The 27,309-nt window shown below is 48.2% G+C and overlaps 1 protein-coding gene and 1 long non-coding RNA gene across 6 annotated transcripts in view; both read right to left on the reverse strand.

The window, feature by feature from the left end:
• LOC308610052 overlaps nt 1-27,309 on the reverse strand; it is a 1,140,458-nt gene that overhangs the window by 382,679 nt on the left and 730,470 nt on the right. The gene's annotated exons all lie outside the window — the stretch shown is intronic.
• LOC308610035 (spermatogenesis-associated protein 31D1-like) lies at nt 321-24,028 on the reverse strand (the record flags this gene model as incomplete). Its single annotated transcript, XM_081259318.1, is given in 7 exon segments — nt 321-2,246; nt 2,250-3,557; nt 21,037-21,760; nt 22,039-22,099; nt 22,676-22,721; nt 23,531-23,685; nt 23,688-24,028. Coding segments are annotated over 7 exon segments (4,320 nt in total). The 5' UTR covers nt 23,788-24,028.

Raw genomic sequence — 27,309 nt, forward strand, 5'->3', positions numbered from 1 at the left:
ACCTCCTCAAATTTCATCAGGGAGGAAATGGGCTTTGGGGTGGGGCGGGGGTGGTGGCGGGGGTGGAAGGGGCAGAATATCTATTTCTTAGCAAGAACTCCAGAGGACTGGTCACCTTTTAGCCAAAGCCAAAGGAAGCAGTCAGTAAGAGCTGAACTCTCTCCTTCCTTTCCCTTACACATAAGCCCTGAGTTACCCAAAACCCATGCCCCCAACACAGTACACAGTACACAGAAAAGATACACTATTATTAGATAAATATTTATTGGGGAGAATCAATAATCTCTACAAGGAAGGAGTTATTTCTGGATGGGAAGTCTTCATCCCTGGAAATTCTGTGGAAGTGTTTTCTGTCTAGACAGTAGAGACAGATGTCTGAACACAGGGCCTTCAGCAGTGCTGAGCGCAGTGGTGGGTGCCTGGCCAGCTTGACGCCTGCGGGTGGGGCTTGGATGGGGCACAGGCTCCCTGTGGGACACTGGTGGGGGATGTTTGTGACACAGTCGCTGGTCCTTGAATGCCACAACTTTCTGGGGGTGTCTCTTCTTATCTCTGATCTGTCTTGTACTACTTGGAGGATAACTGTGGCCAGCAAAGATAGCTTCTTGATGGCAGGACTTGATATTTGTCAGTTTACAGGAGGGAGCCCTGTGGTTGAAAGGATGCCCCTGGACAGGCTCTGTCCAGACCTGCACTTGCGCCTTTTGCTGAGTTTTCCTAAACTGCACTGGGGAAGGAAGGGGCTCTTGAGAGTAGGTGACATCCATTGCATACTGACACCCCGGTTTCTCATCTAGGAACTTCCTGATGCCTGTCGCGATTTTCTGAGCTTCAGTTGTCCCAGTCAAGGCAGCTCTACTTTTAACTAGGCCTCTGTTCTGCACAGTTGATATGGGGCTGCCCTTTTCCTGGGCATCTTCTTGCCTTTTGTATTTTATCCCAGAAAAAAGCCATTGCAAGAAGTGCTTCATTCTTTTTCTGATATGGCCTTCAGGAAGAGGCTGTCCCTTCTGTGATAGGATCTGGGAAGACTTGCTCGCAAGTGTCTTCGCTAGTACCATCTCCTGAGTAGGGAAACGCTTCCTCCTAAGTTGGGATGTCCCGAACCCTTTATCCCCTCGATCAAGCTCTTCTGCCTTGGGCTCCAGAGGGCTCACTCTCTTTGCAGTTGGTGGGAAATTCTTATCCTGGCACCTCCTTAAGGCATGCTTAGGGACCCAAGGTTCCTGCTGCTGCTGCATCCTGATTCCTCTGTCCTCCAAATGGACATGCAGCACCTGGGAAGCTCCCATGTCCCCACCTGAGACACCCTGGGCATGAGTCAGTGAGGCCTCGTTAGTCAAGTTATCTGAAGCAAGGGATGCGTCAGTGGGTTGGCCTTGAGCCTGGCTATGCTCCCTGTTCTCCAGTTTAAAGTTCAACTCACTGAACAGTTGTTCTTTAAGGTCTAATGATTTAGGATCTTGGGGAACTGGTAATTTGGGTGGGGGGCTTCCAGTGGTCACGGTAGTTTCTACTTTATTCTCATTCACATTTATCATTTGGGAGCTCCCTGGCTTGCTAGTTGCCAACATGTCACTAGTTTTTAATTGAAGAGTGTCAAGCTCCTCAGCCGTGAATACCTCCCTAGACCATCTGGGCATTGAAACAGGTTCTGACTTCTCCACCTTTTTGCCCTGTTGCATTTCTCCTTTATCACTGGAACTCACACTCTTACGCTTTGGCTCATATCTGGCCCCAGCTTGCTTTGCAAGCAGCTTTTGGGGATATCTGTTGTCTAGTTGAGTCTGTCTATGACCTGCTTTCCCTGTGATGCAGAGGGAGACAGGCAGACGAGTCTGTCTGGCATCCTTAATTCTCTGAACACCCTCTGCCAGCCCACGGTTGACATCAGAGCGTGGTTGTCTCAGGACCCTCTGTCCTCCTTTGCCCACAGGTGAGGTGGCAGGGAGAGAACGATCCAGGTCAGGGGCTGAATTTGTTGTTCCCACTTTGTCTCCATGGAGAGATGCAGAGCTTCCTCTCAAGGACTTGAAGCTCCCAGATTTGGAGTCTGCCTCAGAAATCACATTGGTTGAGGAGGGCAAGTTGGCATGAGACAAGGACTGGCATGAGGCATCTTTCAATTTAAAGATCTGTATGGATTCAAGGACCTTGCGGGGAAGGGCCCACAACATCCTCATAGGAAACCTTTTAATATGGGCTTCCAGCATCTGTTGTGGACTGGAATCAACAAAAGTCAGGTCCTAGAAGGTATTCAGGGGGTAGGCCTCACCCACTGATGAGGGCAAACTTCTCTGTTTTGTTTGGGTGTGGGATTTCACAGAAAGAAGCAATGTTTGCTTGATAGCATGCCATGAATTACGCACAGTCTCAGGGAGCCGACCCTCATGTATGTCCTCCAACTTCTTGCTCAAATGTACTTTTAGGACATTTTCAAGTTGTCTCCGACTTAGACTCTTTGCTGACACCCTTGAATTTTTCTCTGAGAGACTCACCATCTGACTGTTTAGGTCTTTCTCAGAGTCATACCCCAGATCCTTACCTGAAGAGCTCTTTGGGTCATTCAACAGGTGATCTTTTGGGCCATTCTCTAGGCTGTGTCCCAGATCTTTCCCCACATCTTCCTCTAGCTGGAACATTTCTGAGCTCCTCTCATGGAAGCTTCCAGTTTGGCTCAATCCAACATTTACATTTTTGCTGCTCTGACCCTTAAACACAGAGGTCAGTGAGACTCCATTATTGCTCTCCGACTCAGATGCCTCTGAAAAACCATTTGGAGGCAATCTCAGTGACACAGACTCGTAGATTCTGTGGGGCAGGCCCCACTCGTGCTGCATGAACCTCTTTCGAAGGTGATGCTCTAGTTTCTTCCGAAGTTCATCACTGAGAGGAAACTCCCCAGGAAGGACGGAGATTGAAACGTGGGCCTGGGGGGCCCAGTGGTGAGGAGTGTTAGGAGCTGATGGACAAAAGTCTTCCCGAGATCTTTGGACCACAGAGGGTAAACCCCACAAATTTTCCTGTTGTTTCTGCAAAATGTTCCATTCCAGCTGTTGAATTTCAGATGAGGAGGGAGACTCTGACTCCTCCTGAGGTCTGTGGAGACTTACTCCACAGATCCTAATCAGGGGTAGAAGATCAGATGGTATGCCTGGGAGTGGGGATTGAGGGTCGGCCTGGGACTGGACCTGAGTGAGAGGTAGGGGCTGAGATTGAGGCAGGGTTTGAGGCAAGGGTTCAGGCTGAATCTCAGGCAAGGACAGAGGCAGGGGATCGGGAAGCACTGGTGATTCTTGGCCTGTGGAGACATTCGAGTTTCCATTGAAAATAAAGACTGAGGAACTGTCAGCCAAGACATGAACAGCAGAGGGCAAGGACTCGCTGTGCAGAGACGGGAGACCCCAGAAGAACTGGATAGGTTTTTGCTGTAAATGGTCCTCCAGGGTCTTAGGATATGGGGGCTGCTGATGCACATGCAGCTCCTTTGGTTTGTCTTTGCTGCTCCAAAAGGGAGGGCACACTGCCGAGTCATGCTTATCAGCAATTGACTCTGACATTTTCCATAAAAGACCTATCTCCCCTACTTCTCTAAAGGATATAAAACATTCAGTGACGGGGGAGATGTGGGCTGCTATACATGTTCATTAAGGCTAAGCTAAGCGGCAGAAGACAAAGCCCACCTCCTCAAATTTCATCAGGGAGGAAATGGGCTTTGGGGCGGGGCGGGGGTGGGGTGGCGGGGGTGGAAGGGGCACAATATCTATTTCTCAGCAAGAACTCCAGAGGACTGCTCACCTTTTAGCCAAAGCCAAAGGAAGCAATCAGTAAGAGCTGAACTATCTCCTTCCTTTCCCTTACACATAAGCCCTGAGTTACCCAAAACCCATGCCCCCAACACAGTACACAGTACACAAAAAAGATACACTATTATTAGATAAATATTTATTGGGGAGAATCAATAATCTCTACAAGGAAGGAGTTATTTCTGGATGGGAAGTCTTCATCCCTGGAAATTCTGGGGCAGTGTTTTCTGTCTAGACAGTAGAGACAGATGTCTGAACACAGGGCCTTCAGCAGTGCTGAGCGCAGTGGTGGGTGCCTGGCCAGCTTGACGCCTGCGGGTGGGGCTTGGATGGGGCACAGGCTCCCTGTGGGACACTGGTGGGGGATGTTTGTGACACAGTCGCTGGTCCTTGAATGCCACAACTTTCTGGGAGTGTCTCTTCTTATCTCTGATCTGTCTTGTACTACTTGGAGGATAACTGTGGCCAGCAAAGATAGCTTCTTGATGGCAGGACTTGATATTTGTCAGTTTACAGGAGGGAGCCCTGTGGTTGAAAGGATGCCCCTGGACAGGCTCTGTCCAGACCTGCACTTGCGCCTTTTGCTGAGTTTTCCTAAACTGCACTGGGGAAGGAAGGGGCTCTTGAGAGTAGGTGACATCCATTGCATACTGACACCCCGGTTTCTCATCTAGGAACTTCCTGATGCCTGTCGCGGTTTTCTGAGCTTCAGTTGTCCCAGTCAAGGCAGCTCTACTTTTAACTAGGCCTCTGTTCTGCACAGTTGATATGGGGCTGCCCTTTTCCTGGGCATCTTCTTGCCTTTTGTATTTTATCCCAGAAAAAAGCCATTGCAAGAAGTGCTTCATTCTTTTTCTGATATGGCCTTCAGGAAGAGGCTGTCCCTTCTGTGATAGGATCTGGGAAGACTTGCTCGCAAGTGTCTTCGCTAGTACCATCTCCTGAGTAGGGAAACGCTTCCTCCTAAGTTGGGATGTCCCGAACCCTTTATCCCCTCGATCAAGCTCTTCTGCCTTGGGCTCCAGAGGGCTCACTCTCTTTGCAGTTGGTGGGAAATTCTTATCCTGGCACCTCCTTAAGGCATGCTTAGGGACCCAAGGTTCCTGCTGCTGCTGCATCCTGATTCCTCTGTCCTCCAAATGGACATGCAGCACCTGGGAAGCTCCCATGTCCCCACCTGAGACACCCTGGGCATGAGTCAGTGAGGCCTCGTTAGTCAAGTTATCTGAAGCAAGGGATGTGTCAGTGGGTTGGCCTTGAGCCTGGCTATGCTCCCTGTTCTCCAGTTTAAAGTTCAACTCACTGAACAGTTGTTCTTTAAGGTCTAATGATTTAGGATCTTGGGGAACTGGTAATTTGGGTGGGGGGCTTCCAGTGGTCACGGTAGTTTCTACTTTATTCTCATTCACATTTATCATTTGGGAGCTCCCTGGCTTGCTAGTTGCCAACATGTCACTAGTTTTTAATTGAAGAGTGTCAAGCTCCTCAGCCGTGAATACCTCCCTAGACCATCTGGGCATTGAAACAGGTTCTGACTTCTCCACCTTTTTGCCCTGTTGCATTTCTCCTTTATCACTGGAACTCACACTCTTACGCTTTGGCTCATAGGGCCCAGCTTGCTTTGCAAGCAGCTTTTGGGGATATCTGTTGTCTAGTTGAGTCTGTCTATGACCTGCTTTCCCTGTGATGCAGAGGGAGACAGGCAGACGAGTCTGTCTGGCATCCTTAATTCTCTGAACACCCTCTGCCAGCCCACGGTTGACATCAGAGCGTGGTTGTCTCAGGACCCTCTGTCCTCCTTTGCCCACAGGTGAGGTGGCAGGGAGAGAACGATCCAGGTCAGGGGCTGAATTTGTTGTTCCCACTTTGTCTCCATGGAGAGATGCAGAGCTTCCTCTCAAGGACTTGAAGCTCCCAGATTTGGAGTCTGCCTCAGAAATCACATTGGTTGAGGAGGGCAAGTTGGCATGAGACAAGGACTGGCATGAGGCATCTTTCAATTTAAAGATCTGTATGGATTCAAGGACCTTGCGGGGAAGGGCCCACAACATCCTCATAGGAAACCTTTTAATATGGGCTTCCAGCATCTGTTGTGGACTGGAATCAACCAAAGTCAGGTCCTGGAAGGTATTCAGGGGGTAGGCCTCACCCACTGATGAGGGCAAACTTCTCTGTTTTGTTTGGGTGTGGGATTTCACAGAAAGAAGCAATGTTTGCTTGATAGCATGCCATGAATTACGCACAGTCTCAGGGAGCCGACCCTCATGTATGTCCTCCAACTTCTTGCTCAAATGTACTTTTAGGACATTTTCAAGTTGTCTCCGACTTAGACTCTTTGCTGACACCCTTGAATTTTTCTCTGAGAGACTCACCATCTGACTGTTTAGGTCTTTCTCAGAGTCATACCCCAGATCCTTACCTGAAGAGCTCTTTGGGTCATTCAACAGGTGATCTTTTGGGCCATTCTCTAGGCTGTGTCCCAGATCTTTCCCCACATCTTCCTCTAGCTGGAACATTTCTGAGCTCCTCTCATGGAAGCTTCCAGTTTGGCTCAATCCAACATTTACATTTTTGCTGCTCTGACCCTTAAACACAGAGGTCAGTGAGACTCCATTATTGCTCTCCGACTCAGATGCCTCTGAAAAACCATTTGGAGGCAATCTCAGTGACACAGACTCGTAGATTCTGTGGGGCAGGCCCCACTCGTGCTGGATGAACCTCTTTCGAAGGTGATGCTCTAGTTTCTTCCGAAGTTCATCACTGAGAGGAAACTCCCCAGGAAGGACGGAGATTGAAACGTGGGCCTGGGGGGCCCAGTGGCGAGGAGTGTTAGGAGCTGATGGACAAAAGTCTTCCCGAGATCTTTGGACCACAGAGGGTAAACCCCACAAATTTTCCTGTTGTTTCTGCAAAATGTTCCATTCCAGCTGTTGAATTTCAGATGAGGAGGGAGACTCTGACTCCTCCTGAGGTCTGTGGAGACTTACTCCACAGATGCTAATCTGGGGTAGAAGATCAGATGGTATGCCTGGGAGTGGGGATTGAGGGTCGGCCTGGGACTGGACCTGAGTGAGAGGTAGGGGCTGAGATTGAGGCAGGGTTTGAGGCAAGGGTTCAGGCTGAATCTCAGGCAAGGACAGAGGCAGGGGATCGGGAAGCACTGGTGATTCTTGGCCTGTGGAGACATTCGAGTTTCCATTGAAAATAAAGACTGAGGAACTGTCAGCCAAGACATGAACAGCAGAGGGCAAGGACTCGCTGTGCAGAGACGGGAGACCCCAGAAGAACTGGATAGGTTTTTGCTGTAAATGGTCCTCCAGGGTCTTAGGATATGGGGGCTGCTGATGCACATGCAGCTCCTTTGGTTTGTCTTTGCTGCTCCCAAAGGGAGGGCACACTGCCGAGTCATGCTTATCAGCAATTGACTCTGACATTTTCCACAAAAGACCTATCTCCCCTACTTCTCTAAAGGATATAAAACATTCAGTGACGGGGGAGATGTGGGCTGCTATACATGTTCATTAAGGCTAAGCTAAGTGGCAGAAGACAAAGCCCACCTCCTCAAATTTCATCAGGGAGGAAATGGGCTTTCGGGCAGGGCGGGGCGGGGGTGGGGTGGCGGGGGTGGAAGGGGCACAATATCTATTTCTCAGCAAGAACTCCAGAGGACTGGTCACCTTTTAGCCAAAGCCAAAGGAAGCAATCAGTAAGAGCTGAACTATCTCCTTCCTTTCCCTTACACATAAGCCCTGAGTTACCCAAAACCCATGCCCCCAACACAGTACACAGTACACAGAAAAGATACACTATTATTAGATAAATATTTATTGGGGAGAATCAATAATCTCTACAAGGAAGGAGTTATTTCTGGATGGGAAGTCTTCATCCCTGGAAATTCTGTGGAAGTGTTTTCTGTCTAGACAGTAGAGACAGATGTCTGAACACAGGGCCTTCAGCAGTGCTGAGCGCAGTGGTGGGTGCCTGGCCAGCTTGACGCCTGCGGGTGGGGCTTGGATGGGGCACAGGCTCCCTGTGGGACACTGGTGGGGGATGTTTGTGACACAGTCGCTGGTCCTTGAATGCCACAACTTTCTGGGAGTGTCTCTTCTTATCTCTGATCTGTCTTGTACTACTTGGAGGATAACTGTGGCCAGCAAAGATAGCTTCTTGATTGCAGGACTTGATATTTGTCAGTTTACAGGAGGAAGCCCTGTGGTTGAAAGGATGCCCCTGGACAGGCTCTGTCCAGACCTGCACTTGCGCCTTTTGCTGAGTTTTCCTAAACTGCACTGGGGAAGGAAGGGGCTCTTGAGAGTAGGTGACATCCATTGCATACTGACACCCCGGTTTCTCATCTAGGAACTTCCTGATGCCTGTCGCGATTTTCTGAGCTTCAGTTGTCCCAGTCAAGGCAGCTCTACTTTTAACTAGGCCTCTGTTCTGCACAGTTGATATGGGGCTGCCCTTTTCCTGGGCATCTTCTTGCCTTTTGTATTTTATCCCAGAAAAAAGCCATTGCAAGAAGTGCTTCATTCTTTTTCTGATATGGCCTTCAGGAAGAGGCTGTCCCTTCTGTGATAGGATCTGGGAAGACTTGCTCGCAAGTGTCTTCGCTAGTACCATCTCCTGAGTAGGGAAACGCTTCCTCCTAAGTTGGGATGTCCCGAACCCTTTATCCCCTCGATCAAGCTCTTCTGCCTTGGGCTCCAGAGGGCTCACTCTCTTTGCAGTTGGTGGGAAATTCTTATCCTGGCACCTCCTTAAGGCATGCTTAGGGACCCAAGGTTCCTGCTGCTGCTGCATCCTGATTCCTCTGTCCTCCAAATGGACATGCAGCACCTGGGAAGCTCCCATGTCCCCACCTGAGACACCCTGGGCATGAGTCAGTGAGGCCTCGTTAGTCAAGTTATCTGAAGCAAGGGATGTGTCAGTGGGTTGGCCTTGAGCCTGGCTATGCTCCCTGTTCTCCAGTTTAAAGTTCAACTCACTGAACAGTTGTTCTTTAAGGTCTAATGATTTAGGATCTTGGGGAACTGGTAATTTGGGTGGGGGGCTTCCAGTGGTCACGGTAGTTTCTACTTTATTCTCATTCACATTTATCATTTGGGAGCTCCCTGGCTTGCTAGTTGCCAACATGTCACTAGTTTTTAATTGAAGAGTGTCAAGCTCCTCAGCCGTGAATACCTCCCTAGACCATCTGGGCATTGAAACAGGTTCTGACTTCTCCACCTTTTTGCCCTGTTGCATTTCTCCTTTATCACTGGAACTCACACTCTTACGCTTTGGCTCATAGGGCCCAGCTTGCTTTGCAAGCAGCTTTTGGGGATATCTGTTGTCTAGTTGAGTCTGTCTATGACCTGCTTTCCCTGTGATGCAGAGGGAGACAGGCAGACGAGTCTGTCTGGCATCCTTAATTCTCTGAACACCCTCTGCCAGCCCACGGTTGACATCAGAGCGTGGTTGTCTCAGGACCCTCTGTCCTCCTTTGCCCACAGGTGAGGTGGCAGGGAGAGAACGATCCAGGTCAGGGGCTGAATTTGTTGTTCCCACTTTGTCTCCATGGAGAGATGCAGAGCTTCCTCTCAAGGACTTGAAGCTCCCAGATTTGGAGTCTGCCTCAGAAATCACATTGGTTGAGGAGGGCAAGTTGGCATGAGACAAGGACTGGCATGAGGCATCTTTCAATTTAAAGATCTGTATGGATTCAAGGACCTTGCGGGGAAGGGCCCACAACATCCTCATAGGAAACCTTTTAATATGGGCTTCCAGCATCTGTTGTGGACTGGAATCAACCAAAGTCAGGTCCTGGAAGGTATTCAGGGGGTAGGCCTCACCCACTGATGAGGGCAAACTTCTCTGTTTTGTTTGGGTGTGGGATTTCACAGAAAGAAGCAATGTTTGCTTGATAGCATGCCATGAATTACGCACAGTCTCAGGGAGCCGACCCTCACGTATGTCCTCCAACTTCTTGCTCAAATGTACTTTTAGGACATTTTCAAGTTGTCTCCGACTTAGACTCTTTGCTGACACCCTTGAATTTTTCTCTGAGAGACTCACCATCTGACTGTTTAGGTCTTTCTCAGAGTCATACCCCAGATCCTTACCTGAAGAGCTCTTTGGGTCATTCAACAGGTGATCTTTTGGGCCATTCTCTAGGCTGTGTCCCAGATCTTTCCCCACATCTTCCTCTAGCTGGAACATTTCTGAGCTCCTCTCATGGAAGCTTCCAGTTTGGCTCAATCCAACATTTACATTTTTGCTGCTCTGACCCTTAAACACAGAGGTCAGTGAGACTCCATTATTGCTCTCCGACTCAGATGCCTCTGAAAAACCATTTGGAGGCAATCTCAGTGACACAGACTCGTAGATTCTGTGGGGCAGGCCCCACTCGTGCTGGATGAACCTCTTTCGAAGGTGATGCTCTAGTTTCTTCCGAAGTTCATCACTGAGAGGAAACTCCCCAGGAAGGACGGAGATTGAAACGTGGGCCTGGGGGGCCCAGTGGCGAGGAGTGTTAGGAGCTGATGGACAAAAGTCTTCCCGAGATCTTTGGACCACAGAGGGTAAACCCCACAAATTTTCCTGTTGTTTCTGCAAAATGTTCCATTCCAGCTGTTGAATTTCAGATGAGGAGGGAGACTCTGACTCCTCCTGAGGTCTGTGGAGACTTACTCCACAGATGCTAATCTGGGGTAGAAGATCAGATGGTATGCCTGGGAGTGGGGATTGAGGGTCGGCCTGGGACTGGACCTGAGTGAGAGGTAGGGGCTGAGATTGAGGCAGGGTTTGAGGCAAGGGTTCAGGCTGAATCTCAGGCAAGGACAGAGGCAGGGGATCGGGAAGCACTGGTGATTCTTGGCCTGTGGAGACATTCGAGTTTCCATTGAAAATAAAGACTGAGGAACTGTCAGCCAAGACATGAACAGCAGAGGGCAAGGACTCGCTGTGCAGAGACGGGAGACCCCAGAAGAACTGGATAGGTTTTTGCTGTAAATGGTCCTCCAGGGTCTTAGGATATGGGGGCTGCTGATGCACATGCAGCTCCTTTGGTTTGTCTTTGCTGCTCCCAAAGGGAGGGCACACTGCCGAGTCATGCTTATCAGCAATTGACTCTGACATTTTCCACAAAAGACCTATCTCCCCTACTTCTCTAAAGGATATAAAACATTCAGTGACGGGGGAGATGTGGGCTGCTATACATGTTCATTAAGGCTAAGCTAAGTGGCAGAAGACAAAGCCCACCTCCTCAAATTTCATCAGGGAGGAAATGGGCTTTCGGGCAGGGCGGGGCGGGGGTGGGGTGGCGGGGGTGGAAGGGGCACAATATCTATTTCTCAGCAAGAACTCCAGAGGACTGGTCACCTTTTAGCCAAAGCCAAAGGAAGCAATCAGTAAGAGCTGAACTATCTCCTTCCTTTCCCTTACACATAAGCCCTGAGTTACCCAAAACCCATGCCCCCAACACAGTACACAGTACACAGAAAAGATACACTATTATTAGATAAATATTTATTGGGGAGAATCAATAATCTCTACAAGGAAGGAGTTATTTCTGGATGGGAAGTCTTCATCCCTGGAAATTCTGTGGAAGTGTTTTCTGTCTAGACAGTAGAGACAGATGTCTGAACACAGGGCCTTCAGCAGTGCTGAGCGCAGTGGTGGGTGCCTGGCCAGCTTGACGCCTGCGGGTGGGGCTTGGATGGGGCACAGGCTCCCTGTGGGACACTGGTGGGGGATGTTTGTGACACAGTCGCTGGTCCTTGAATGCCACAACTTTCTGGGAGTGTCTCTTCTTATCTCTGATCTGTCTTGTACTACTTGGAGGATAACTGTGGCCAGCAAAGATAGCTTCTTGATTGCAGGACTTGATATTTGTCAGTTTACAGGAGGAAGCCCTGTGGTTGAAAGGATGCCCCTGGACAGGCTCTGTCCAGACCTGCACTTGCGCCTTTTGCTGAGTTTTCCTAAACTGCACTGGGGAAGGAAGGGGCTCTTGAGAGTAGGTGACATCCATTGCATACTGACACCCCGGTTTCTCATCTAGGAACTTCCTGATGCCTGTCGCGATTTTCTGAGCTTCAGTTGTCCCAGTCAAGGCAGTTCTACTTTTAACTAGGCCTCTGTTCTGCACAGTTGATATGGGGCTGCCCTTTTCCTGGGCATCTTCTTGCCTTTTGTATTTTATCCCAGAAAAAAGCCATTGCAAGAAGTGCTTCATTCTTTTTCTGATATGGCCTTCAGGAAGAGGCTGTCCCTTCTGTGATAGCATCTGGGAAGACTTGCTCGCAAGTGTCTTCTCTAGTACCATCTCCTGAGTAGGGAAACGCTTCCTCCTAAGTTGGGATGTCCCGAACCCTTTATCCCCTCGATCAAGCTCTTCTGCCTTGGGCTCCAGAGGGCTCACTCTCTTTGCAGTTGGTGGGAAATTCTTATCCTGGCACCTCCTTAAGGCATGCTTAGGGACCCAAGGTTCCTGCTGCTGCTCCATCCTGATTCCTCTGTCCTCCAAATGGACATGCAGCACCTGGGAAGCTCCCATGTCCCCACCTGAGACACCCTGGGCATGAGTCAGTGAGGCCTCGTTAGTCAAGTTATCTGAAGCAAGGGATGTGTCAGTGGGTTGGCCTTGAGCCTGGCTATGCTCCCTGTTCTCCAGTTTAAAGTTCAACTCACTGAACAGTTGTTCTTTAAGGTCTAATGATTTAGGATCTTGGGGAACTGGTAATTTGGGTGGGGGGCTTCCAGTGGTCACGGTAGTTTCTACTTTATTCTCATTCACATTTATCATTTGGGAGCTCCCTGGCTTGCTAGTTGCCAACATGTCACTAGTTTTTAATTGAAGAGTGTCAAGCTCCTCAGCCGTGAATACCTCCCTAGACCATCTGGGCATTGAAACAGGTTCTGACTTCTCCACCTTTTTGCCCTGTTGCATTTCTCCTTTATCACTGGAACTCACACTCTTACGCTTTGGCTCATAGGGCCCAGCTTGCTTTGCAAGCAGCTTTTGGGGATATCTGTTGTCTAGTTGAGTCTGTCTATGACCTGCTTTCCCTGTGATGCAGAGGGAGACAGGCAGACGAGTCTGTCTGGCATCCTTAATTCTCTGAACACCCTCTGCCAGCCCACGGTTGACATCAGAGCGTGGTTGTCTCAGGACCCTCTGTCCTCCTTTGCCCACAGGTGAGGTGGCAGGGAGAGAACGATCCAGGTCAGGGGCTGAATTTGTTGTTCCCACTTTGTCTCCATGGAGAGATGCAGAGCTTCCTCTCAAGGACTTGAAGCTCCCAGATTTGGAGTCTGCCTCAGAAATCACATTGGTTGAGGAGGGCAAGTTGGCATGAGACAAGGACTGGCATGAGGCATCTTTCAATTTAAAGATCTGTATGGATTCAAGGACCTTGCGGGGAAGGGCCCACAACATCCTCATAGGAAACCTTTTAATATGGGCTTCCAGCATCTGTTGTGGACTGGAATCAACAAAAGTCAGGTCCTAGAAGGTATTCAGGGGGTAGGCCTCACCCACTGATGAGGGCAAACTTCTCTGTTTTGTTTGGGTGTGGGATTTCACAGAAAGAAGCAATGTTTGCTTGATAGCATGCCATGAATTACGCACAGTCTCAGGGAGCCGACCCTCATGTATGTCCTCCAACTTCTTGCTCAAATGTACTTTTAGGACATTTTCAAGTTGTCTCCGACTTAGACTCTTTGCTGACACCCTTGAATTTTTCTCTGAGAGACTCACCATCTGACTGTTTAGGTCTTTCTCAGAGTCATACCCCAGATCCTTACCTGAAGAGCTCTTTGGGTCATTCAACAGGTGATCTTTTGGGCCATTCTCTAGGCTGTGTCCCAGATCTTTCCCCACATCTTCCTCTAGCTGGAACATTTCTGAGCTCCTCTCATGGAAGCTTCCAGTTTGGCTCAATCCAACATTTACATTTTTGCTGCTCTGACCCTTAAACACAGAGGTCAGTGAGACTCCATTATTGCTCTCCGACTCAGATGCCTCTGAAAAACCATTTGGAGGCAATCTCAGTGACACAGACTCGTAGATTCTGTGGGGCAGGCCCCACTCGTGCTGCATGAACCTCTTTCGAAGGTGATGCTCTAGTTTCTTCCGAAGTTCATCACTGAGAGGAAACTCCCCAGGAAGGACGGAGATTGAAACGTGGGCCTGGGGGGCCCAGTGGTGAGGAGTGTTAGGAGCTGATGGACAAAAGTCTTCCCGAGATCTTTGGACCACAGAGGGTAAACCCCACAAATTTTCCTGTTGTTTCTGCAAAATGTTCCATTCCAGCTGTTGAATTTCAGATGAGGAGGGAGACTCTGACTCCTCCTGAGGTCTGTGGAGACTTACTCCACAGATCCTAATCAGGGGTAGAAGATCAGATGGTATGCCTGGGAGTGGGGATTGAGGGTCGGCCTGGGACTGGACCTGAGTGAGAGGTAGGGGCTGAGATTGAGGCAGGGTTTGAGGCAAGGGTTCAGGCTGAATCTCAGGCAAGGACAGAGGCAGGGGATCGGGAAGCACTGGTGATTCTTGGCCTGTGGAGACATTCGAGTTTCCATTGAAAATAAAGACTGAGGAACTGTCAGCCAAGACATGAACAGCAGAGGGCAAGGACTCGCTGTGCAGAGACGGGAGACCCCAGAAGAACTGGATAGGTTTTTGCTGTAAATGGTCCTCCAGGGTCTTAGGATATGGGGGCTGCTGATGCACATGCAGCTCCTTTGGTTTGTCTTTGCTGCTCCAAAAGGGAGGGCACACTGCCGAGTCATGCTTATCAGCAATTGACTCTGACATTTTCCATAAAAGACCTATCTCCCCTACTTCTCTACAGGATATAAAACATTCAGTGACGGGGGAGATGTGGGCTGCTATACATGTTCATTAAGGCTAAGCTAAGCGGCAGAAGACAAAGCCCACCTCCTCAAATTTCATCAGGGAGGAAATGGGCTTTGGGGCGGGGCGGGGGTGGGGTGGCGGGGGTGGAAGGGGCACAATATCTATTTCTCAGCAAGAACTCCAGAGGACTGGTCACCTTTTAGCCAAAGCCAAAGGAAGCAATCAGTAAGAGCTGAACTATCTCCTTCCTTTCCCTTACACATAAGCCCTGAGTTACCCAAAACCCATGCCCCCAACACAGTACACAGTACACAAAAAAGATACACTATTATTAGATAAATATTTATTGGGGAGAATCAATAATCTCTACAAGGAAGGAGTTATTTCTGGATGGGAAGTCTTCATCCCTGGAAATTCTGGGGCAGTGTTTTCTGTCTAGACAGTAGAGACAGATGTCTGAACACAGGGCCTTCAGCAGTGCTGAGCGCAGTGGTGGGTGCCTGGCCAGCTTGACGCCTGCGGGTGGGGCTTGGATGGGGCACAGGCTCCCTGTGGGACACTGGTGGGGGATGTTTGTGACACAGTCGCTGGTCCTTGAATGCCACAACTTTCTGGGAGTGTCTCTTCTTATCTCTGATCTGTCTTGTACTACTTGGAGGATAACTGTGGCCAGCAAAGATAGCTTCTTGATGGCAGGACTTGATATTTGTCAGTTTACAGGAGGGAGCCCTGTGGTTGAAAGGATGCCCCTGGACAGGCTCTGTCCAGACCTGCACTTGCGCCTTTTGCTGAGTTTTCCTAAACTGCACTGGGGAAGGAAGGGGCTCTTGAGAGTAGGTGACATCCATTGCATACTGACACCCCGGTTTCTCATCTAGGAACTTCCTGATGCCTGTCGCGGTTTTCTGAGCTTCAGTTGTCCCAGTCAAGGCAGCTCTACTTTTAACTAGGCCTCTGTTCTGCACAGTTGATATGGGGCTGCCCTTTTCCTGGGCATCTTCTTGCCTTTTGTATTTTATCCCAGAAAAAAGCCATTGCAAGAAGTGCTTCATTCTTTTTCTGATATGGCCTTCAGGAAGAGGCTGTCCCTTCTGTGATAGCATCTGGGAAGACTTGCTCGCAAGTGTCTTCTCTAGTACCATCTCCTGAGTAGGGAAACGCTTCCTCCTAAGTTGGGATGTCCCGAACCCTTTATCCCCTCGATCAAGCTCTTCTGCCTTGGGCTCCAGAGGGCTCACTCTCTTTGCAGTTGGTGGGAAATTCTTATCCTGGCACCTCCTTAAGGCATGCTTAGGGACCCAAGGTTCCTGCTGCTGCTCCATCCTGATTCCTCTGTCCTCCAAATGGACATGCAGCACCTGGGAAGCTCCCATGTCCCCACCTGAGACACCCTGGGCATGAGTCAGTGAGGCCTCGTAAGTCAAGTTATCTGAAGCAAGGGATGTGTCAGTGGGTTGGCCTTGAGCCTGGCTATGCTCCCTGTTCTCCAGTTTAAAGTTCAACTCACTGAACAGTTGTTCTTTAAGGTCTAATGATTTAGGATCTTGGGGAACTGGTAATTTGGGTGGGGGGCTTCCAGTGGTCATGGTAGTTTCTACTTTATTCTCATTCACATTTATCATTTGGGAGCTCCCTGGCTTGCTAGTTGCCAACATGTCACTAGTTTTTAATTGAAGAGTGTCAAGCTCCTCAGCCGTGAATACCTCCCTAGACCATCTGGGCATTGAAACAGGTTCTGACTTCTCCTCCTTTTTGCCCTGTTGCATTTCTCCTTTATCACTGGAACTCACACTCTTACGCTTTGGCTCATAGGGCCCAGCTTGCTTTGCAAGCAGCTTTTGGGGATATCTGTTGTCTAGTTGAGTCTGTCTATGACCTGCTTTCCCTGTGATGCAGAGGGAGACAGGCAGACGAGTCTGTCTGGCATCCTTAATTCTCTGAACACCCTCTGCCAGCCCACGGTTGACATCAGAGCGTGGTTGTCTCAGGACCCTCTGTCCTCCTTTGCCCACAGGTGAGGTGGCAGGGAGAGAACGATCCAGGTCAGGGGCTGAATTTGTTGTTCCCACTTTGTCTCCATGGAGAGATGCAGAGCTTCCTCTCAAGGACTTGAAGCTCCCAGATTTGGAGTCTGCCTCAGAAATCACATTGGTTGAGGAGGGCAAGTTGGCATGAGACAAGGACTGGCATGAGGCATCTTTCAATTTAAAGATCTGTATGGATTCAAGGACCTTGCGGGGAAGGGCCCACAACATCCTCATAGGAAACCTTTTAATATGGGCTTCCAGCATCTGTTGTGGACTGGAATCAACCAAAGTCAGGTCCTGGAAGGTATTCAGGGGGTAGGCCTCACCCACTGATGAGGGCAAACTTCTCTGTTTTGTTTGGGTGTGGGATTTCACAGAAAGAAGCAATGTTTGCTTGATAGCATGCCATGAATTACGCACAGTCTCAGGGAGCCGACCCTCATGTATGTCCTCCAACTTCTTGCTCAAATGTACTTTTAGGACATTTTCAAGTTGTCTCCGACTTAGACTCTTTGCTGACACCCTTGAATTTTTCTCTGAGAGACTCACCATCTGACTGTTTAGGTCTTTCTCAGAGTCATACCCCAGATCCTTACCTGAAGAGCTCTTTGGGTCATTCAACAGGTGATCTTTTGGGCCATTCTCTAGGCTGTGTCCCAGATCTTTCCCCACATCTTCCTCTAGCTGGAACATTTCTGAGCTCCTCTCATGGAAGCTTCCAGTTTGGCTCAATCCAACATTTACATTTTTGCTGCTCTGACCCTTAAACACAGAGGTCAGTGAGACTCCATTATTGCTCTCCGACTCAGATGCCTCTGAAAAACCATTTGGAGGCAATCTCAGTGACACAGACTCGTAGATTCTGTGGGGCAGGCCCCACTCGTGCTGGATGAACCTCTTTCGAAGGTGATGCTCTAGTTTCTTCCGAAGTTCATCACTGAGAGGAAACTCCCCAGGAAGGACGGAGATTGAAACGTGGGCCTGGGGGGCCCAGTGGCGAGGAGTGTTAGGAGCTGATGGACAAAAGTCTTCCCGAGATCTTTGGACCACAGAGGGTAAACCCCACAAATTTTCCTGTTGTTTCTGCAAAATGTTCCATTCCAGCTGTTGAATTTCAGATGAGGAGGGAGACTCTGACTCCTCCTGAGGTCTGTGGAGACTTACTCCACAGATCCTAATCTGGGGTAGAAGATCAGATGGTATGCCTGGGAGTGGGGATTGAGGGTCGGCCTGGGACTGGACCTGAGTGAGAGGTAGGGGCTGAGATTGAGGCAGGGTTTGAGGCAAGGGTTCAGGCTGAATCTCAGGCAAGGACAGAGGCAGGGGATCGGGAAGCACTGGTGATTCTTGGCCTGTGGAGACATTCGAGTTTCCATTGAAAATAAAGACTGAGGAACTGTCAGCCAAGACATGAACAGCAGAGGGCAAGGACTCGCTGTGCAGAGACGGGAGACCCCAGAAGAACTGGATAGGTTTTTGCTGTAAATGGTCCTCCAGGGTCTTAGGATATGGGGGCTGCTGATGCACATGCAGCTCCTTTGGTTTGTCTTTGCTGCTCCCAAAGGGAGGGCACACTGCCGAGTCATGCTTATCAGCAATTGACTCTGACATTTTCCACAAAAGACCTATCTCCCCTACTTCTCTAAAGGATATAAAACATTCAGTGATGGGGGAGATGTGGGCTGCTATACATGTTCATTAAGGCTAAGCTAAGTGGCAGAAGACAAAGCCCACCTCCTCAAATTTCATCAGGGAGGAAATGGGCTTTCGGGCAGGGCGGGGCGGGGGTGGGGTGGCGGGGGTGGAAGGGGCACAATATCTATTTCTCAGCAAGAACTCCAGAGGACTGGTCACCTTTTAGCCAAAGCCAAAGGAAGCAATCAGTAAGAGCTGAACTATCTCCTTCCTTTCCCTTACACATAAGCCCTGAGTTACCCAAAACCCATGCCCCCAACACAGTACACAGTACACAAAAAAGATACACTATTATTAGATAAATATTTATTGGGGAGAATCAATAATCTCTACAAGGAAGGAGTTATTTCTGGATGGGAAGTCTTCATCCCTGGAAATTCTGTGGAAGTGTTTTCTGTCTAGACAGTAGAGACAGATGTCTGAACACAGGGCCTTCAGCAGTGCTGAGCGCAGTGGTGGGTGCCTGGCCAGCTTGACGCCTGCGGGTGGGGCTTGGATGGGGCACAGGCTCCCTGTGGGACACTGGTGGGGGATGTTTGTGACACAGTCGCTGGTCCTTGAATGCCACAACTTTCTGGGAGTGTCTCTTCTTATCTCTGATCTGTCTTGTACTACTTGGAGGATAACTGTGGCCAGCAAAGATAGCTTCTTGATGGCAGGACTTGATATTTGTCAGTTTACAGGAGGGAGCCCTGTGGTTGAAAGGATGCCCCTGGACAGGCTCTGTCCAGACCTGCACTTGCGCCTTTTGCTGAGTTTTCCTAAACTGCACTGGGGAAGGAAGGGGCTCTTGAGAGTAGGTGACATCCATTGCATACTGACACCCCGGTTTCTCATCTAGGAACTTCCTGATGCCTGTCGCGATTTTCTGAGCTTCAGTTGTCCCAGTCAAGGCAGTTCTACTTTTAACTAGGCCTCTGTTCTGCACAGTTGATATGGGGCTGCCCTTTTCCTGGGCATCTTCTTGCCTTTTGTATTTTATCCCAGAAAAAAGCCATTGCAAGAAGTGCTTCATTCTTTTTCTGATATGGCCTTCAGGAAGAGGCTGTCCCTTCTGTGATAGCATCTGGGAAGACTTGCTCGCAAGTGTCTTCTCTAGTACCATCTCCTGAGTAGGGAAACGCTTCCTCCTAAGTTGGGATGTCCCGAACCCTTTATCCCCTCGATCAAGCTCTTCTGCCTTGGGCTCCAGAGGGCTCACTCTCTTTGCAGTTGGTGGGAAATTCTTATCCTGGCACCTCCTTAAGGCATGCTTAGGGACCCAAGGTTCCTGCTGCTGCTCCATCCTGATTCCTCTGTCCTCCAAATGGACATGCAGCACCTGGGAAGCTCCCATGTCCCCACCTGAGACACCCTGGGCATGAGTCAGTGAGGCCTCGTTAGTCAAGTTATCTGAAGCAAGGGATGTGTCAGTGGGTTGGCCTTGAGCCTGGCTATGCTCCCTGTTCTCCAGTTTAAAGTTCAACTCACTGAACAGTTGTTCTTTAAGGTCTAATGATTTAGGATCTTGGGGAACTGGTAATTTGGGTGGGGGGCTTCCAGTGGTCACGGTAGTTTCTACTTTATTCTCATTCACATTTATCATTTGGGAGCTCCCTGGCTTGCTAGTTGCCAACATGTCACTAGTTTTTAATTGAAGAGTGTCAAGCTCCTCAGCCGTGAATACCTCCCTAGACCATCTGGGCATTGAAACAGGTTCTGACTTCTCCACCTTTTTGCCCTGTTGCATTTCTCCTTTATCACTGGAACTCACACTCTTACGCTTTGGCTCATAGGGCCCAGCTTGCTTTGCAAGCAGCTTTTGGGGATATCTGTTGTCTAGTTGAGTCTGTCTATGACCTGCTTTCCCTGTGATGCAGAGGGAGACAGGCAGACGAGTCTGTCTGACATCCTTAATTCTCTGAACACCCTCTGCCAGCCCACGGTTGACATCAGAGCGTGGTTGTCTCAGGACCCTCTGTCCTCCTTTGCCCACAGGTGAGGTGGCAGGGAGAGAACGATCCAGGTCAGGGGCTGAATTTGTTGTTCCCACTTTGTCTCCATGGAGAGATGCAGAGCTTCCTCTCAAGGACTTGAAGCTCCCAGATTTGGAGTCTGCCTCAGAAATCACATTGGTTGAGGAGGGCAAGTTGGCATGAGACAAGGACTGGCATGAGGCATCTTTCAATTTAAAGATCTGTATGGATTCAAGGACCTTGCGGGGAAGGGCCCACAACATCCTCATAGGAAACCTTTTAATATGGGCTTCCAGCATCTGTTGTGGACTGGAATCAACCAAAGTCAGGTCCTGGAAGGTATTCAGGGGGTAGGCCTCACCCACTGATGAGGGCAAACTTCTCTGTTTTGTTTGGGTGTGGGATTTCACAGAAAGAAGCAATGTTTGCTTGATAGCATGCCATGAATTATGCACAGTCTCAGGGAGCCGACCCTCATGTATGTCCTCCAACTTCTTGCTCAAATGTACTTTTAGGACATTTTCAAGTTGTCTCCGACTTAGACTCTTTGCTGACACCCTTGAATTTTTCTCTGAGAGACTCACCATTTGACTGTTTAGGTCTTTCTCAGAGTCATACCCCAGATCCTTACCTGAAGAGCTCTTTGGGTCATTCAACAGGTGATCTTTTGAGCCATTCTCTAGGCTGTGTCCCAGACCTTTCCCCACATCTTCCTCTAGCTGGAACGTTACACCAGGGCTTTCTGGAAGTGAGTTCTCAGGAACTGGCTTCAGTAAGATGGCAATTGATTTAGATTGAGTGACAGATAAAGTGCAGTCTGGCTGTGGTGAAACAGACAGAGCTGGTGGTGCATGATGACAAGCAAAAGAATCGGGGTGATTCATTGCCTGGGACAAATCTGGTAAGGGGTTGATATCTTGGGAAAGGGTGGGGTCAAGAGAGAAAACGGTATCCGGAGACAAAGTGGCCTCTCGTGGGAAAACAGGACCTGCTGTCTGAGTGTCACGTGGTAGGAGACGGGGAAAGGCAAGGGGTTGGGGTGGGGAGTAGTCCACAGGGAATTTGGAATCCAAGGAAGGAAAAGGCTCTGGTGCCATAGAATGACCCAATGGGGTGGGTGAAAAAGAGTCAACTAAGGGGGTCATTGGGTTAGGGGAGAGAACGGAGGTGGGCAGTGTGGTAGGCTCAAGCAGAGAGGCTGGTGTTAGGTCCCTTGGAGGGACTGTTGAGAAGGCAGGGGACAGAGTAAACGATGACTCAGTCACAGAAGCTGTGGAAGCCAACGGGGACACAGAGGAAGTAGAATCTTCCAGGGCCTCTGGGAGTAGCAGCCGACTGACCTCAGCAGTTGCATTATTACACACCTCACAGAAGGGGTCTGGACATAAGAGTTGACGCAAGTGGGTGGTGTCATCGTGCCGGCCCAGGGTGCTGCAGAAGACAGGAAGTACAAAGGTGCAACCAGGACCAGAACAAGGAAAGGGGGACCTGCTGGCCTGGCAGGGGTGGGGTCACTGGAAGCCTGCTGCCCCTTCACATTGCTCCACATCCATGAGTTCACAACATGCTCAGTAGCCCTCACCTCAAGGCCTTCATCACATACTCATTCCTATGCTACCCCCTGCCATGACTACAGCAGGTTGCACTGAATCCCTGGAATTGCATAGAACATGCTAAGGGGGGATCAGGAAAGAAGGGGAAAGAGTCACCTTTTCAGAATAGAAATCAGCTGCGTTTTCTCCTCTGTTTCTGTCTGGTGACATCTCCAACCTGAGAAACCAGGAGAGTGGGTTATATGTAATGAAGGTAGAAGCATAGGGATAATAAAGGAGTCCCCTTATGGGAAACCCTTGGGATATTAGACTCTGAAAGACCCAAGAATTAGTAGATGAGGTCAAATGGTCAGTGATATTAACATGTGTATGTTGCTTCTTGTAAAGTACTTTCACATGCATTTTATCTCATGTGATGCTCAAAACCACCATGTGAAGCCCAGAGATCAGTGTTGCCTTAGAGAGGGATCTGATCATCCAGGAAGTCAAAGGACTTTTACAAAGTCAGGACACAGAAGTTCTGACTCTTGACATCTCACCTGGCCACCTGTTGGGAAACACCCATTGCCCAGGTCCATCACTGCTTTATGCCCAGCGATGAGCAGAGCAGGGAATCTGAGAAGTGTCTCAGGCTCTGACTGCCTTCCCACAAGCCTCTCCTCTTAGAACTCTGGTCTCTGAGAGAAACTGTACCTAGCAGTTGACATCCTCAGAGATCAGGGACCTTGGATCTCCTGGAAAAGGCAGGAAGGGTCACCCTTGGAGAGTTCAGGTGGGATAGGCAGAACCTTACCTTTTGGTGTTCCACCTTTCCTTCTCCTCTTGGCTCTGCCCTGATGCTGAGAACAAAAGAAAAGAATGAAGGGCTGGGGCTCATTTCTCTCACTCTTCTCTAGGAAACTCAGATATTCATTATCCATGAATAATATGACTCTCTTTTAATTAACAGAACTTTATGTTCCTTCTTTTTATCAATTTTAAAGGTTTAAAATGCTTTCCATTTTTTTCTTCTTTGACAAACTCAAAGAAGGACTTTCGACTATGAGGTCCACACTTGATATTCTCAGTCAGAAGTCATCTGCCCAAGGAGGGCCTAGCATCTGAGGCCAACAGTTACGTCCATGTCCCTCAGATAAGACCCTGTATCCTGGAGCTCAGGCTCCAGCCTATGGTCAGAGGCTCAGCATTGCTGCTCTGATCAGCCCAGCACAAAGGAAGGCTTTGTCGAGTGATGCCTGACATGAGAATGTGAGGCATGATCAAGCAATGGGGAACTCTGTTCTCCTGCAGAGATCCCAAACTCTCTAAATAACCCAACCCAGGGCCACAGAATTACTGTTTGGGATTTTATCCTGGAGTCCTCCAAACACTCAGATGGGACATGGGCTTCCACTGGAAGCAGCCGCAGAGCACAGGGAGACCAGGTCGGTGCTTTGTGACCGCCTGGAGGGGTGGGATGGAGAGGGTGGGAGGGAGGGAGATGCTTGAGGGAAGGGATGTGGGAACAGATGTATATGTATGACTGATTCACTTTGTTATAAAGCAGAAACTAATAAAAAAAATGCACACACACACACACAAAATGTGGGAATAGAAATGGAAACAACAATAAAGAATCTCCGTTGGGGGCTCACCCAGGGCTGCTTACCTTTCGGATGTCTTTGGTTTTACTAAAGATAGATGAAAATGGCAAGCGCACCAGGTACCACAGGAACAGAAGAAGCAACCCCAACCCGCACAGGACGACGAGGTTTGGGTCAGTATCCAAGGATGTTGAGTCACAGCTCGGACATGGGTCAGTAAGCTGTTCAAAAATGAGAGAGCGTTCCATTTTCTGAATTCCGTTTTCTGAATCACAAGGCTGCTTGAAGTTACTGAAGTTATTGAGCAGTCCCAGGCCTGCATCACAGAGCACTGAAGAGTCACAAAGGGTTTCTGAGTGTGGGGGAGGGGACAACATGGAGAGGGTGTGTCCACGGCCCCTCCCCCACCCACCAGTCCAGCAACCCCTTCCGCCCCTGCTGGGCCTTCCAGGTCCCTCTGCCCTACCCTGCCATCCTATTTTCCAACTCCATCCTTTCATGGTTTCATATATTTACAGTAATGAAATTTTCTGCTTGTCCCATCGGTAACCCAGATACTACCTGGGTCCCCTCTACTGTTTGGTAGAACCTTGACCTGGGTCTCACCAATTCCACTGCCTTAAGTGTCTGAAATACTGTCTGGAATTTTTGCTTGTACCCACACATTTATACTCAGGATCATATATGTCCTTAAATCCATCTTTCCTATAGAATCTTTTCACTACGCAAACCCAGTTCTAAAGAACTTAAAAGTTCTTTTATCCAGTTTTGTGAATGTTGAATAGGGAATTTTGCTTTTTGTTGCAGTCAGCCGTTACCATCTTCAGTCAGAGGGGCTGACTCAAATAATTAAAATGAAGACTTCATTGTTCAACATTCACAAAACTAAAGTTACTATAAAATAAATGTAAATAATTAAACTTTCACGAGATCTTGAGGATAAGTCTGTAGCACTTATTTTTCTGAAGTTAGTGAAGCTTAAACTGCATAAAGACTTTGAGCACATGCTACACACACACACACACACACACACGCACCCTTTGACAAACCAATCTGGTATTTTCAAATCTAAGAATAAAGTGTTTTCTCATTTTATTCCAATCTTCCATCTTTTGTTTTGACCCTACTTCTTCCTACTCTACCTAAAATACAGACAGTCCCTGACTAGGGGACATCAATTTTCTAACATGTGCACAAATCCCTGTCCTAGTCAGTTTGGGCTGCCGTAACAAAACACCATAGACTGGGTGCTTAAACAACAAACACGTATTTCTCATAGTCCTGGAGGCTGGGAAGTCCGAAATGAAGGCAACAGCAGATTCTGTGTCTGGTGAGACCTACTTCCTGGTTCGTCAACAACTGTCTTCTCCCAGCAACCCTGCAGAAAAAGTGGGTGAGAGAGCTCTGTGAGGTCTCTTCTATAAGAGCGTTAATTCCATTCATAAAGGCTCCACTGTTGTGACCTAATCACCTCCCAAAGGCCCCATCTCCTAATACTATGATATCATATTGGCCTTAGGGTTTCAACATACGAGTTTGGTAGGACACAAATATTCTGTCCATAACACTACCCAAAGGCTGTGCTAAGTCCTCTGGTGGCACAGTGGGACCCAGGAATGTCAAAGCCTTAGAGAAGAATCGAGTCTTGAGCAGCCTTACCTGATTATCCTTGTGGGCCCTGTAAATATCATCTTTTCTTAAGTGTGCCTTGCCACAAAGGTTGAGAAGCTCTGCTCTATATAATCATCCCCATAAATGTTTGAAACTCAACTACCTGCCATGCTTTTTTTCAGGCTCCTCTTGTCAGGTTTAAATAATCCCAGTATTTCCCTCCCCTCTTCCTACATCTTCCTTTCTAAACTCTTTATCTTCATGATAGCTGTTCTCTGAACTGTCTCCTAATTTCTCATGTCTTTCTTAAAGTGTGATGCCCTTTATTTGACACCCATGGCCTAGCACAGTTACTTGATCTCCTGTGAAAGGGTTAGACAGCCTTCAAACCCACAGAGTCTTCTTTCAATTATGCAGGAACAGGTAACCTACCCTGAGGATAAAATCTGCCAAGAGGCACCACTTCCTCCTGACCTTGATATGCAGCCTCAGCCAAGTTTTCATTTAATAAATATTTCCTGCTGGAAACTAGGAGACACAAGTACCTGTAAGTCGCAGGCTCTGTCCTTAAGGACCTCATGGTGCAGTTTTAGGGGCAAGCCCTACACAGGTCAAGAGTTACATAACCGCACAGGAGAGGTCCCCCATGGCATTTGTGAATTGGCAAGTGATCTCTGGAATAGATCAGAGAAGGGACAGATGCTATGGGTGATAACTGCTCAGACATTTTATGCTCCTTAGGAAGGTATCCCTGCATGCCTCTCCAATTTTCTGATACAAATTAACGATCCTTGGAGAAGATGGTTATAGAAGAGCTTTTCTCTTTTAAAAGGGCACATGTTGGCTAGATATTCTTACATACATGTGTGTGCCTTGCGTGTAAAACTTACAAGAAGTTTCAATAAAAAGGCTTTTCCCAAAATGTTAATAAGATTCCTTTTCAGAACCTGGTAGAGCTCCTTCAAAATTGAAAGAAACAAAGGACTAAATGTACAGCACTTTTCTTTGCTTTTTTTTTCTTTTTGTACCAACCACAAATAAACTCCATTGGTATTTAGTAGCAGAAGTTCACAGCACTTATCCTTCCTAGACTAACATCAATGATAAATTATAAATTTATTTGTCTAATTTATAAAACATTTTGCTTTCAGCGATCTCAGTGCATTTTCACAAACATCCTGTGATGTAAACAGTACAGGATTATTGTGCCCATTTTATCAGTAAATAAAACTGAAGTTCAGAGACGGGAAGAAACTTCCTTAGATTTGGTTCAGCAAGTAAGTAGTAGAGCCCTGCCTACTAAATTCCCCACATTCTCAATGCTACTATTTTAAACAATATAAATAAGTGACTTCTTAAAAAGTATGCCCTGGTACTAAAATTAAAGTGGTTATGTGATTGAGAATATTCACTTTATCCATTAAGTGAGGCCAAATTTGGGAAGTAAAGAAAAGCTATTTTTGGCATCCTATCACCTCTTAGGTACCTTTTCCTTTTCATTCTTAGCACCAGTATCTTGGTAAGTGTTCTCTATTGCCCTCTTAAAACCTACTTTCAAGAACTCTATTACATATGATTCTCAGTAAGGTATAAATGAATAATAAAAGCTTAAAATGTCATCCCTCCCAGGAACACATGTCACACATTTTACATATATCTAACCCCAAAGCCTTGTAATAAAGCTCTCACCAGAGCATTTCAGGCAGCCATCCTGAGGTGGCAGTGGTGGCTTTCAGTAGAGTGAGAGCTTCTCCTCTCCGCCCAATGACATCTTCCCAGTTGACCTTCATCACTACACAGAAGTCTGGTTCCAGATTTCAGGCTGCACATGGTTAGATTATCCCCAAGAAAGAGTATTTTCCAAAAGCTCTACTAGAGTAGTACGCTGCCTATTGGTGGAGACTCAGTAGGGATAAGTCGTTCGTCTAGGATTGTCACATGTCCTCAGTGCTCTCGCTCACATCCTGGCCACGGTCCCAGGGATGAGCCACGTAGAGGGAGGTTTTTTTAGGTTACCAAAGAGCCTGAAGAACAACAGATTCTAGAGTAGAATCCTTTAAAACTGAACTGAACACTGCCGCTTTAAGATGTTCTTCGTTCATACACACACCACACTTTCATTGAACTCTACCATGTAGTATTTCTAGTAGAAATATCAAGAAAATAAGGCATTGCCTCTGCCCTCAGGCAGGTCATAGTTCAGTAAGTAAGGCCTACAAACAAGTATAATAAA

Source organism: Mesoplodon bidens (genome assembly GCF_964165515.1).
Source record: "Mesoplodon bidens genome assembly, contig: HAP1_SCAFFOLD_81, whole genome shotgun sequence".
Classification (NCBI taxonomy): Eukaryota; Metazoa; Chordata; class Mammalia; order Artiodactyla; family Ziphiidae; genus Mesoplodon; species Mesoplodon bidens.